The following is a 15,110-nucleotide window of genomic DNA, read 5'->3' on the forward strand; positions in this document are numbered from 1 at the left end:
TATCAAATGATATATACGCTCTGTAGCCATATGGCTACATAATTACATTCGAAGACACGGAAATAATAAATTTTTAAACGTTCCTATTCTGAGTCAAAATCTCCCTTAATACTTAAAATGTGTTGATGAGAAAGCTAGACCGACGTTCCTAAAATGTTATTAAAAACTTCTGAAGGATTCAATTGGTATTTTTTGTCTCATTAAAACTCATGGCATATTGAAAGCTATCTAGTTTCGAAAGAGTAACAATAGACTGAACGGAATAATTTATAATAAAATATTTGTAAAGGATTCCAATCTGCCCTAGTAGTATCGCTAAAAAAAGTACGAAAGTTGCAAAATCGTAGTAAATTATATTCTCGACTACTTATGCAACTAAATTGTGTATATATTTGTATTTAGCCCTTTTGAGATACCAACAAGTTAAAAAGTATCAGTCGGTATTGCCGCCAGATATATACCCTCAGCCTATGTTCGATTATTTAAATATATTTTGTTAGCGTTAAGATTATTCAAACGTTTTATGAGCTTCATGGGTACTCAAAATTTCAATATTTTGTGGAGGAGGTACCAAAAGGAGTGGACCGATGTATTCACCCTTCACACCAGACCATGGGTTACTACAAATATTAGGATGTGTGAAATTTGAAGACAATCGGACTTTTACATCACATTTAATGAGATAGTAATTATTCAAAATTTTGACCATTTGTGGGGGAGGTACTTGATGGAGTAGACCGATATTATCCATTTTCACTCCTGACCTAGTACTGACGCAAATTTTAGGATATGCAAAGTTGGAGCAGAATCGGATTATCCATTCACTTTCTGTGCAAAAAATATATTTTTTGAACATTTCGACCTTTTGTGGGGGAGATACCAGAAGGAGTAGACCGATATTGTTCATCTTAACACCAGACCTTGGGTTAATATAAATATTGGGATGTGTGATTTAAAGACAATCGGTCTCTTACATCACATTTTATGAAATTTGTAATTATTCAAAATTTTGACCATTTGTGGGGGAGGCACTTGATGGAGTGGATCGATATTGTCCATTTTCTCACCTGACCTAGCACTGACGCAAATATTAGGATTTGCATAGTTGGAGCAAATTCGGATTATCCATTCTCATTCTGTGCAAAATAAATATTTTTTGAAAATTTTGACCTTTTGTGGGGGAGGTACCAGAAGGAGTGGACCGATATTGCCCATCTCCGAACTCGATCTAAGTTTGACAAAAATATTACGATGTACCCAATTTGGACCAAATCGGATACTACCTTCGAGAGTTATCGTGCGCACCAGCCAGCCAGACAGACAGACAGACAGACAGACGGACGGACGGACGGCCATCGCTAGATCGACTCCAAATGTTCTGAAACGGATTTGGTCCAAAGAGACCTAGGGTCTAAAACCGTTATTTCGACTAGGCACGTTTTGGCCGTATCAAATGATATATACCCTCTGTAGCCATATGGCTGAGGGTATAAAAATATATCGAGTATACAATGGTTTATATTTCCGTTCGTTCAATTCTCTCTCTCTCATTGTGTCCATCGATTGATGTTTGAAGCAGATAAAAGCAAACCCCATCTCCTAAATGCCATCCTGCCAATACCATGAGACAAGCATGATAATTAGGTAACATGTAACCTATTTCAACGTCTCGTCGTCTAATTAAAAATGCATAACACGTCGCTTGGAAAAAATCAACATTGCCCCCGGGGGAACATTTACATAAAATTTCCCCTTAATGTCTGACACTTACACATTTTTCGCATAACTTCCTTAAGGACTACCAAGAAATTATGTTCGTCTCATTATGTGTATCTCACGAATACCCAGACTACGATTTTCAAATACGATTTTTCATTGCATCATGAATTAATACTCAGTGGTGTAATTAGGATCATATTTTAACATTAACACAAATACAACGTCACACATTAAAGTGTGGCCAAAGGGCAGACACAAACAAACCCACGCACGACTACACCTCCGGCTAAGTGAAATTTATTAAAAGCTCTCTTCGGACTTGTTAATATTAAATGCAAATATTATTTATGTACGTGCATATCTAAAATTAGATACATTTATTACAATTATTATTATGGAACAGGCTGTGGCCCTGGCCATGGCAAGTCGGCATAATGTTTCATGAATTTTTGGTTTTGGCCAAGAAGTACTAATTTATGCAGAACTCAAATTATTTGTTAGCCAACAAATGCCCCCCTGGTGAGATTATTAAGATAAATGAGCGTAATTATTGAATGCATGCAGAATCCCTAATGGATATATTTTGTACTTTTTTATCTACAGATCGTGTCATGACTGGAAATTAGAGGAAATTAGAATACGCCTGATCCATATTATTGTTTTTTTTTTTAGCCACGAAGATATTGGTGGGGAGTACTTGAATGAGCACTAACTTAAAGTGTGTTAAGGAACAGAATAAAAATTAATTGGGATATGGTATTAAATTTAGATTGTTAATATTTTGTTTAATATCGGTTATAGTAGCAAGGTCGCAAAGGAGCCGAATCCTGGCCTCAGTCTTCCTTTATTGTCAGAAGAAATATTTGCTATATATTTGTACCCCCAGTCATATGGCTAGGGGGGGTATATATCGTATGATATGGCCAAAACGTGCCTCATCGGAATAGCGTATTTAGACCCTAAGTTTATTTAGACCAAACACGTTTCAGGACATTTGGAATCGATGTCGGTTCTGTCTGTCGACGGACCCATGTTTATTTTTGGGCCATTTCGATGACTCTTTGGGCCCATTCCAATCGACGAGGCTTGTCCGCAGGGAACAAATGCAAATCAATGCTAATAATCCGTTGTAAAGTGAACCGAGCCATGCCCAACTGCTGAGAACGGCGTTTTTGGGATGTTTTTGGGGACCTCTCAACACTGGCTCGTACGGCAGCGATATTCTCGGCCGATCGCCTTGGTCGACTTTTATATGGCCTCTTCGGATTAGAAAGAGCCTTCGGATTAGAAAGAGCCTTACTTCTCACATTCTTTAATGTTTTAAAAGCACGTTGAGTTTTCCGAATTGTCTTCTTCTGTTGAAAGTAAATTTCAACAATTTCAGAGCGCTCGCGTGGCGTGTATTGGTTCATGGTAAAAATCAGCTTGGACTGACGCTTCAAACGCGGTATGTCATTAAGCGATGTGACATCTCTTTCAAAAGTTATAGCGTTGCCAGATGGGTCCGTCGAATATGGGCAATCCTGTAGTGTGTGCGAGCCAGGGAGTCGATATAGAATAACCGATGTAGAAGCGGTTATATAGGGGAGCTGGTGAGTCATTGAGCATATATAAGGGATCTGGTGGGCCAGAAGCATATGTAGGGAAGAGGTGCCAGTAGCTGGTGAGTCAGTATACAGATATAGAGGATTTGGTGGGTCAGGAAACCGATATAGGCAGGCTGGTGAGCCTGGGAGCCGTTATAGAATAAGCCGGCTCCATACCTCAATTCTAGATACCCATAGAAATCTCAATATTAAATTAGAGAATTATAGCCCTATCCCTTCACCCAATACCAAATATGGTACTATTAAGTTTCGATATGGTACTATTTTAACCGATGTAGAAGCGGTTATGTAGGGGAGTTAGTCATTGAGCAGATATAGAGGAACTGGTGGGCCAGAAGCATATGTAGTGAAGATGAGGTGCCAGGGAGTTGGTGAGTCAGTATACCGATATAGAGGAGCTGGAGGGTCAGGAAACCAATATCGGCAGGCTGGTGAGACTGTGTGCCTTTATAAAATAAGCCGCCTCCATATCTCAATTGTAGATACCAATAGAAATCACAATATTAAATTTAGGAATTCCAGTCCTAGTCCTGCACCCAATACCAAACATGGTACTATTTAGTTCCTTTCGTACAAATAAACATATATCATATCCAAATACCATCAGAGACCTCAATATCAAATTTGAAGATTGCAGGCCTAACCCTTCACCCAATATTAACTTTAGCACAAATACAGGACACATTTCCAAAACACCTCCGAAACTCACACACAGATACCATCAGTAATCAAAATATTAAATTTTAAATTTGTACCTCTATCCCTTCACTCAACATCAAATAAAGTACCATTGAGTACTTTTCGTACAATTCTAGTACACATTTTCGAAACCACCTCCACATCTCAATTCCAGAGACCTCAATATAAAATTTGAGGATTTCAGCTCTATTACTGTACTCAATAGCAAATTTTTAACTATTTATTATATATCGTACATTTATAGTAGGCATTTCCACATTTATAGTAGGCAAACACCTCCATATCTTAATTTCAGAGACATCAATATCAAATTTCGATATTCCAGCTTTATCTCTTCACTCAATACCAAGTTTAGTACTATTCAGTACTTTTCGTACAATTATAGAACGTATATCCATAAACGGCTGCTTCTCTCAGCCAAAGACACCAATAGCGACATCCATATAAAATTTCAGATTTTGTCTCTATTCCTTCACCCAATACCAAATTTTGTACCATTTAGTACTTTTCGTACAATTATTATACACACTTACAAAACAGCATCCATACCTCAACCCTAGATACCAAAGGAGACCTCAATATGAAATTTGGGGATTCCCGACCTCTCTCTTCGCCCTAAACTAGATTTAGTACAATTTAGTGCTTTTCGAACAACTATAGTACACATTTACCAAACCAAACCCACCCCCCACAAAAAATATAAAAATTCCAGCTACAACAGAGACCATAATATTAAATTTTTAAGACTCCAGCCTAATACCTTCACCAATACCAAATTTAGTACCACTTAGTACTTTTCGTACAATTATAATACACAATTCCAAAACCACTTCCATGTGTCCAGCTACACATGAAACCACCTCCATGTGTCCAGCTACACATAAACAGTGGTACCTTTTAGTACGTATTTCCAAAGCAACCTCCAAATCTCAACCCTACCCACTAACAGTCATCCCCATACTTATTTTCATATTTCGAACACTTTTTCCACAGAGTACCAAATTGCACTAAATATAGTATTCTTTGGTACTTTTTGTTCAATTGTAGAACACATATCCGGAACCATCAATTTATCACAGACCTACCATCAAAAGAGATCCCAATCATCATCCGCTCACTCTTCCATATTTAGTACCATTTAGTACAGTTCGCACACTTATTACACATTTCCAAAACCACCTTCACATATCAAACTTACTTTCGAACCTCGATGTTCATACCAAATTTCATGTTTTTAGCTCTATCCTTGCACATAGTACCAAATTGTATCATTTTAAAAGTTTAGTACCATATTAGAACTTTTCGTAACCTTAAAGTTCGAATTTCCAAAAAACCTTGGGTACATCTATCGCGAGCTCCATCAACGAGCCTCATTTCAAATTTCAGCTCATTCCGTTTGTCCAATATAAATTATTCGATTTTAGTACATAATAGTACTTTTCGTACCCTTTTAATACTAATTTCCAAAACGCAGCCTTATTACACGCCTAGGCACCAAAACTGACCCTCGTGCAAAAATTCAAAATTTTAGTAAAACTAAAAGCTAAAAGCTTAAAAGCTAGTCCACCTTTTTCGGAACCTAAAATACTCTTCATCAGCCTCCGTTTTAAAAATACCTATTAATTCCTCTTTTATTAACTGAATTACAGGAGTAAGCAATTCAGTTTTCTGTTTCCTTTTAATGGTTAACATTTTTGTAATTAATTTGTTAAATATTTCTAAAATATATTAGAAAAATACACTTTATAAATATAACCTTAAAATCGACTATTGTTTTACAATAATGTTATCCTTGACACATACATATGCACATGTGTTCGAATGACATGTTTAATTCCACAAAATACAATTCCTCGCAATTCATGCATATAATAAGCCTGACAATCCGAAAGGATTAATGTTCCGACATTTTTTTCTTTTCATGAGAAAAAAACGAGAGAGAGCTTTAAAGGCAATTTTATCACTGCACGGACAGGTGACTTTTGATAACATTTCAAATTTATATCTTTTCGTTGATACCATTCGAACGAAAAAAAAACATTGGATTGGGTAAAGTCCTTAAAAAAGGATAAAGAAAATATATTTCTTGACGCAACGGAAAAAGGAACAAGGAAAATGAGGGATAAATGTCATTCAAATTGTCTAGAAATTAGAGTTAATTGCATCATTAACCAAATGACGCAATTTATTAAACCTCCATTTAGCTATGCATTAAATAACTCACTTCCACGCAGACCCACATTAATATTTTCCTCCGAAGCCAATGGCAGTGTCCTCTTTTCACTCAATCTCTGACAGCAAGTCATTTGCATATGACGTGTTTGCCTTCATCCGTCGGATGTAAAATGAGATTTTTTTCCATAAATTTTTTATGTTTATTTATACTTTGTACCTGGTAGGTTACGCTTCATAAGAGCGAAAGAGAACGAAGGCTATAGACTATTTTACAGAAGAATGGCATTAAACGTTGAAATAAATGATGGCAATTTATGTGAAGAAATATCACAAACCCATTAATTTCCATGAACAACAAGTTGAATAATTGCGTCATTAATGCAGCATTGCAGGGATAAATTATTCAGGTGGTATCTATGTGTGTGTGTGTTGAGTGTTTGTGAATAAACAGCCATTTGAATTTGAGTTTTTTTTTTTTTTTTGCAAAAACTGAAAATAAATGTAGCCACTCATTCAGTAAATCAGTCGCGGGAATATAAATTTAGAAACGAAAATTTACAAATATTCTAGATAAGTGAAAAGAGAACGATATTGAGAACAGGACACGAAAATATTTCTCCTTTGGTCGAACCATAATACGATGAGGGATTAAGAGCGGTATTGGTTTGTATAAACACGATTAGAAATTTAGCTCAATATTGCGTAGAGAGTAATTTGTGGTTACCAGTCAAATATAAAACAATCATGCGAAAATCACCAAAGAACTAGAATTCGTGTCAGGCCTTTTTCTAGCTTCCACAATACATAGTATGGAGGGTATATTATGTTCGTCATTCCGTATGTAACTTATCGAAATAATAATTTTAGACCCTACAAAGTGTATATATTCTTGATCAGCGTAAAATTCTTAAATTCTAAGCGATAGGAAGCAAAAATTATGCACAGGTCAGTCTTTGACAGTCTTTTGCAGGCAGGTCAAGTTTGAAGATGGACTATATCGGTCCACGATATCATATAGCCCCCATATAAAGATATCCCCGATATTCGGTATTTTTATGGTTGTCGCCAATTTTTCAATGAAATTGCATGAAAATCCGCACAGGGAGTTCCCCCAGAGTACTTTACCCCCCTATATAAAGAGTGATTTGTTAAGAGCTTAATAGCTTTTTTAAAAAAAACGCATAAAATTTGCAAAATCTCATCGGTTCTTTATTTGAAACGTTAGATTGGTCCATGACATTTACTTTTTGAAGATAATTTCATTTAAATGTTGACCGCAGCTGCGTCTTAGGTGGTCCATTCGGAAAGTCCAATTTTGGGCAACTTTTTCGAGCATTTCGGCCGGAATAGCCCGAATTTCTTCGGAAATGTTGTCTTCCAAAGCTGGAATAGTTGCTGGCTTATTTCTGTAGACTTTAGACTTGACGTAGCCCCACAAAAAATAGTCTAAAGGCGTCAAATCGCATGATTTTGGTGGCCAACTTACCGGTCCATTTCTTGAGATGAATTGTTCTCCGAAGTTTTCCCTCAAAATGGCCATAGAATCGCGAGCTGTGTGGCATGTAGCTCCATCTTGTTGAAACCACATGTTAACCAAGTTCAGTTCTTCCATTTTTGGCAACAAAAAGTTTGTTAGCATCGAACGATAGCGATCGCCATTCACCGTAACGTTGCGTCCAACAGCATCTTTGAAAAAATACGGTCCAATGATTCCACCAGCGTACAAACCACACCAAACAGTGCATTTTTCGGGATGCATGGGCAGTTCTTGAACGGCTTCTGGTTGCTCTTCACTCCAAATGCGGCAATTTTGCTTATTTACGTAGTCATTCAACCAGAAATGAGCCTCATCGCTGAACAAAATTTGTCGATAAAAAAGCGGATTTTCTGCCAACTTTTCTAGGGCCCATTCACTGAAAATTCGACGTTGTGGCAGATCGTTCGGCTTCAGTTCTTGCAGGAGCTGTATTTTATACGGTTTTACACCAAGATCTTTGCGTAAAATCTTCCAAGTGGTCGAATAACACAAACCCAATTGCTACGAACGGCGACGAATCGACATTTCACGGTCTTCAGCAACACTCTCAGAAACAGACGCAATATTCTCTTCTGTACGCACTGTACGCATTCGTGTGGTTGGTTTAATGTCCAATAAAGTAAACTGAGTGCGAAACTTGGTCACAATCGCATTAATTGTTTGCTCACTTGGTCGATTATGTAGACCAAGTCTATTCATGATGAAATGTCAAAGCATACTGAGCATCTTTCTCTTTGACACCATGTCTGAAATCCCACGTGATCTGTCAAATACTAATGCATGAAAATCCTAACCTCAAAAAAATCACCCTTTAGGTCCACGATATCGTATAGCGCCCAAACAACGGTGCCTCCCTATATTGCGTATTTTGATAGTATTAGCGACATATTCACCGGAATTGTTTCTAATTTCGTATTTTGAAGTTCCTAATGGATACTAAGCCTGTGACAAAAAATTTTCTATACAGGTACTGGTCTTCGTATAGTCCCCATATATCGGTACTTCCCTATATTTCGTACTTTAATGATTTCAGCCACATTATTAACCGGAATTGTTTCCAATATCGTATTTGAAGTTCCTATGACAGAAAATTGTCTGTACTGGTCCAGGTCTTCGTATATACCATTCAGTACTTTTCGTTGAATTATAGTACGCATTTCCAAAACCACCTTCATATCTCAATTCAAGATACAAACAGAGTCCTTAACACTAATTTTGGGGATTACAGCTCTATTCCTTCGCCCAATACCAAATTTAGTACCATTTGGTATATTTTGTACAATTAAAGTACACATATTCTAAAGCACCTGCAAAATTCAACCTAAGAGAATCAATAGCTATCTTAATACTAAATTTCAATATTTTAATTCTAATGTCGAATTTTAAACATCTAACTCAATCCCTTACCATTTGGGTGAGGTAAAATTTAATACCATTTAGTAGTTTTTAGTACGTATTTCCTAAATCACCTTCAAATCTCAACTTTACCCACTAGCAGTGGGTACTATTCCGAATTTTAGATTTCAAGCACTATCTGTTCGTCCAATACCAAATTGTACAAGATATAGTACTATTTAGTACTTTTTGTGCACTTGTAGTACAGATTTCCAAAACCACCCCTTTATTACAAATCAATTACCAGCAAGAACCCCAATACAAAATTTCAAAAATTCCAGCTTCATCTGTGCATCCTAAACCAAAATCTAGTACCATTTAGTGTATTTCGCACACTCCCTGCACATTTCCAACCTTAAAGAACCTTCTTATATTAAACATACTTTCCAAACTTGATTTTCATACAATATTTCAAGTTCTTACCTCTATCCGAAAATATATAACACCAAAATGTACCATTTCAGAAGTTTAGTACCATTTTAGAACTTTTCATAACCTTTAAGTTCGAATTTTCAAAAACCATTTGGTACATCAATCCTAAACTCCATTAGCCAAACCAAATTCTAGAAATTTGAGAATTCTCACTCATTACTTGTCAGATGGGCTTGCTAGTAGACCTTATAGAGGCCATGTTTCGACCCTTCCTAATACACATATCTAGCAAAAATGACAAGGGTTTTTCAAATTTAATATTTTTCTTAAAACCGAAAAAAATTTGACGAATATTTTTCAAAATTTTAAGTGAATGCCAAAATTAAAAGTAAATCCTCAAAAATGCAATCTCTGCCGAATTTCAATTGTCGCAGTACCTGCAAACATCGTGAATGTCAGCGGCATGCTCATCTAGGCGTTGTCGATCAAAATATCGACTGTGAATGTGTGCGGGATGATTTGAATGTTTCTTCGATGTTTTTGGAAAACCTCTTGGATCTGTCACACAGTCTGGCCCAAATAATGATCCTGTGTGGCATACACGAGTGTAAGGCCAAGACATCTGTGGACATTATCACCTATGCTTTCCTGCATTACGATTTAGTTTGCTATTGCCTGGATGCCAAGCCAACGAAACGTTTACGCAAGGAAGACATCTTTCATGAATTGGGACGCAAATGTCTCATGAATCGGGTGGATGCCCATTTGGCTTATAGCATAATTAAGCGGGGCTTTAAGGCATTCTATTATCGGCCACATGAAGAGGAGGGTTGTAGGGAAGCGAACGATAAACCCTCATTCTCCGAAGAATGTCTCTATGTCCATGCAGCTAAGAAAACTGCCGAAGCCTATGCCCAATTCGATGGCCTGAGCTGTGATGAACAACGTGGCGTGGAGGCAAAAATTAAGGTGATCTATAAGAAATTCTACGATCGCATGCAGTCACGAAAGTCGAAACCTGTAAGTGGGGAGTGCAATTGTTGTTTCTGTACCAAGAATCGTGGTCATTTGATTTATACCAAACCCCCACCGTGCTCAGTACAGCAGCAGCAACAGGAGGCGCCCAAGCGCCCCCACACCTGCCCACATTGTTGCAAACGTAAATCGGTAAGGAAATTTATTCATGGCAAAACGGTACAGGCGAAGTGTCCAGTATGCCATCGTTCTCGCAAATTCTGCTCGTGTGCCAAATACGATTATCAAATTGAATGGGTCCACAGTATATGGGAGAGACCCGATATGAATCTGTACTATGAGGAGACCATTGCCAAGGCACCCCAAGAGCCGCTGGCCGGATGTCATCCTCAGGGTTCGGGTGATCTTGGAGAAGATGTTGATGATGCAGCCGGGGAAGCTGTTTTATACTTTGGATGCAAATGAGGTCAAAGGTTAATAAAATTTGAATATGGTAAAAGTGTTGATTTTTTACTTCTCTGGGAAATGATGAATTTAGTAAAAACAAGTTAAAAAGCAGTTCGGCCGGACCGAACTTTTAATACCCTCCACCATTTGCAACGAATGTGCAAATTTTAAAAAATAAAATCCTTAAAAAATTCTGCAAAAATTTTAAAAATACCGAATATAGCCGTTATATTGGGGTCTTACGACGTGGAGATACATAGGCATTGTTTGTCATAAGCCATTACCATATTCAAATTCGAAACTTGAAATAAACGGTGAATAATGTAGCTAAAATCGTCAAAATATCGTATATAGGGAGGTACCGTTATATCGGAGCTGTGCGAAGACCTGGACCAGCATAGACAATTTTCTGTCACAGGCTGTAGCATCCATTACGAACTTCAAATACCACATCTCAAACAATTTCGGTGGGTATTGTACCTAAAATCGTCAAAATACCGAATATAGGGAGGTACTGATATATGGGGCCTATACGAAGACCTGGACCCGCACAGACAATTTTCTGTCACAGACTGTAGTTCCCATAACGAACTTCAAACACCAATTTTGAAACGATTCCGGTAAATAATGTTGCTAAAATCATCAAAATACCGAATATTGGGAGGTACCGTTATATGGGGGCTTTATGAAGACGTGGACCTGCACAGACAATTCTCTGTCATAGGCTATAGTATCATAGGCTGTAGTAGTATCAAATACCAAATTTGAAACAATTCCCGTGAACAATGTCGCTAAAAGCATCAAAACACCGAATATCGGGAGGTACCGTTATATGGAAGCTATACGAAGACGTGGACCTGCACAGACAATTTTCCGTCTTAAGGTGTAGTATCCATTTTGTAGTATCCAAATTTGAAACAATTCCCGTGAATAATCTCGCTAAAATCATCAAAATACCGAATATAGGGAGGTACCGTTATATGGGGGCTATATGAAAACGTGGACCTACATGGCCCATTTACGAACTTAACCTGCCTACTGGAAAAATAAACATGTGTGCAAAATTTTAGCCGTCTATCTCAATTCATTCGAAAGATAGCGTGATTACAACAGACAGACAGACGGACATCGCTAAATCGACTTTTACGCTGATCAAGAATATATATACTTTGTTGGGTCTGCTATGAGTATTTCGAGGAGTTACAAACGGAATGACAAAGTTAATATACCCTCCATAGTATGGTGGAGGGTATAAAAATTGTAGTTTTTATTTGAAAATGTTTCTTTATGAGGCGAAGGTCATTCGTTGATGGATATTTGATAATTCTCTCTTTCGCATTGACCTATTAATGACCTAAGGAGATGAAACGTAACTGCTGAAGCTAGAAAATTCTAATTTTACACGAGGGTAAGTCTTGGTGTCATTAGTCTGAGTTTTTGGAAATTCGTACCGAAGGGTACAAAAAGTACTAAAATGTACTAAAATTTTTGACACTTTATATTGAACAGGAATGCGCTAGAGTACTGAAATTTGGATAAAGAGTCAATAATGAAGTCTTGAACAGAAGTACCAAAGAATTCAAACTTTAGATGTTCGAAAAGTTCCATAATGGTACTAAACACCTAAAATATATACTAAGTGTACGAACTGTATTAAATTGTACTAAATTTAAAATGGCTTAGTTCAGGGTGAACGGATGAAGCTGAAATTCGGGAAATGTGTATTGAGATCCTTTTGGTGGTAGATTTGTGATAAAAGAGATGGTTTTGGAAATGTTTACTACAAGTGCACGAAAAGTGCTAAATAGTACTATATTTAATACAATTTGGTATTGGGTGAACAGATAAGGCATGAAATCTGAAATTTGCATGCTTAGCCCGGACACATGAAGGTGGTTTCGGGAATGTGAACTACAATTGTACGAAAAAATGCAGAACGGTACAATATTTGGTATTGGGTTAAAGAAATGAAGATAAAATTCGAAAATTTGATTTTTTGGAAATGAGTTAAATATTTGTACGAAAAACACAAAACGGGGCCAAATTTGGTAGTATGTGAAGGGATCCAGAAATTTGATATTGAGGACTCTGTTTGTATCTTGAATTGAGATATGAAGGCGGTTTTTTGAAACGTGTACAAAGTGTGCGAACTGTGCTAAATAGTACTAAATTTGGAATGTCAGTCCATCCGTCCGTCTGTCCATGTATTCTTGTGAACAAAATGCAGGTCGCATTTATTATCCGATCGCGATGAAATTTTGCACACATCATTTGCTTGACCCAAGGACGAACTCTATTGAAAATGGAGATAATCGGTAAAAATTTAGATATAGCTCCCATATATATCTTCGTCCGATTTGCCTTTTATTGTGCACCAAACGTGTAATATCAGCCCGAATAGTATAGAATTTTTCACATACAGCCAAATTAGACCTGAAAATAAGTATCCCAAATTTGATCGAAATCGGTTCAGATATAACTATAGCTCCCATATATATGGTTCATCCGAATTGTTATTTTTGTCCTCCGCAACCATAATATGCACTCTGTAACAACCATATTTGGGGAAATAAATCAAATACAGCTCAGAAATACATTTGCTAAATTTTATCGAGATCGGTTCGGATTTGGATATATGCCCCATATATAACATCGTCCGATTTACCTTTTATTGTGCACCAAACGTCTAATATTTGTCCAAATGGGATGGAATTTGGCACATACCACCGAATTGAGTCTAGAAGGTAGTATGCCAAATTTGATCGGTTCGGTTCAGATATAGCTATAGCTTCCATATATATTGTTCATCCGATTTGTTGTATTTGTTACCCACAGCCGTAATATGCACTCCGTGGCAACGATATTCAGGGAAATATATCAAATGCAGCTCAGAAATACCTTTGCTAAATTTTATGGAGATCGGTTCGGATTTGGATATAGCTCCCATATATATCTTTATATGATTTCAAATTAATTTCGCACCAAATGGGCAATACAAGTCCGAATTTAAAAGGTACAAATGCTTTGGCACATTTAGTCCTTTGAATTTTAAATTATAATTATAATCATAGCGTGTATGATTGAATTCTCCCATAAAATCGTTTAATTGTTATGCGGAGCTCTACTAAATTAGCAAAGTGGTGTAGGATATCATAAAGTCGGCCCCGCCCGACTTTAGGACTTTCTTTATATATATATAAATTCTAAAATATGATGTTCAAATGATGATTGTATCTGTGTTTGAGATTTAGCGGTGAATTGGAAATGCGTCCTATATTAAATGGTACTTCATTTGGTATTGGATGAAGGGATAGGGCTGGAATCCGCAAATGTGATATTAAGATCTCTGTTGATATATAGAATTGAGATATGAATGAGTACTATAATTGTCCGAAATTTACTAAATGGTACTAAATTTGGTATTGGGGCAAGGTACAGAGCTGAAATCCTAAAATTATATATAGATGTTGTAGTTGGTGTCTATGGTTAATACATGAAATAATGTAGTATAGTCGTTCAAAAATACTATGTGGTACTAAATTTGGTATATGGTTGGCGACTAAAGGGTTAGAACTGGAATCCACAAATGTGATACTGAGGTCTCTCTTGATATCCGAGGTTTAAATATGGAGGTGATAAGTACTAAATAGTACTAAATTTGGTAGTATTTGAAGGAATAAGGCTGAAATCCTGGAATTTGATATTGAGGTTTCTTTTGGTGACTGTGGTTAAAATATGGAGATGGTTTTGTAAATGCGTCCTATACGAAAACCACCAAATGATACTAAAGTTTGTATTGTCCAAAGGAATAGGGCTGGAATCCTCAAATTTGATATTGAGGTCTGTGTTGGTATGTGGCATTGAGATAAGCAAAGAGTACTACATTTGTACGAAAAATACTAAATGGTACTAAATTTGGCATTGGGTGAAGGAACAGAGCTGAAATCCTGAAATTTGCTGTGGATGTCATTGTTGGCGTCTGAGGTTGAAATGGTTATAAAAATGTGTACTTTAATTGTACGAAAAGTACTCAATAGTACTAAATTTGGAATTGGGTGAACGGATAGGGCTAGGGCTATAATCTTCAAATTTTAGATTGAGGTCTCTCTTGGTATATGGAATTGAGATATGAAAGTGGTTTCGAAAATGTGTACTATAATTGTACGAAAAGTGCTAATTAGTAC

General features: G+C 36.8%; 2 protein-coding genes across 2 annotated transcripts in view; both read left to right on the forward strand.

Annotated features, from left to right (window-relative positions):
* The window catches only part of LOC101893286 (IDLSRF-like peptide), a 217,657-nt gene that overhangs the window by 91,427 nt on the left and 111,120 nt on the right, over positions 1 to 15,110 (forward strand). The window lies entirely within an intron of this gene.
* On the forward strand, positions 9,847 to 10,944 carry LOC101893615 (uncharacterized). The gene has a single exon (XM_005191381.3). The coding sequence runs from the start codon at positions 9,907 to 9,909 to the stop codon at positions 10,942 to 10,944; it is 1,038 nt and encodes a 345-aa protein (XP_005191438.1). The 5' UTR covers positions 9,847 to 9,906.

The sequence above is a fragment of the Musca domestica genome, unplaced genomic scaffold (assembly GCF_030504385.1).
Source record: "Musca domestica strain aabys unplaced genomic scaffold, Musca_domestica.polishedcontigs.V.1.1 24, whole genome shotgun sequence".
NCBI lineage: Eukaryota > Metazoa > Arthropoda > Insecta > Diptera > Muscidae > Musca > Musca domestica.

Coding starts and splice junctions, on each gene's coding strand:
- LOC101893615 (XM_005191381.3), top strand. CDS start 9,907: ATGCAATCTCTGCCGAATTTCAATTGTCGCAGTACCTGCAAACATCGT.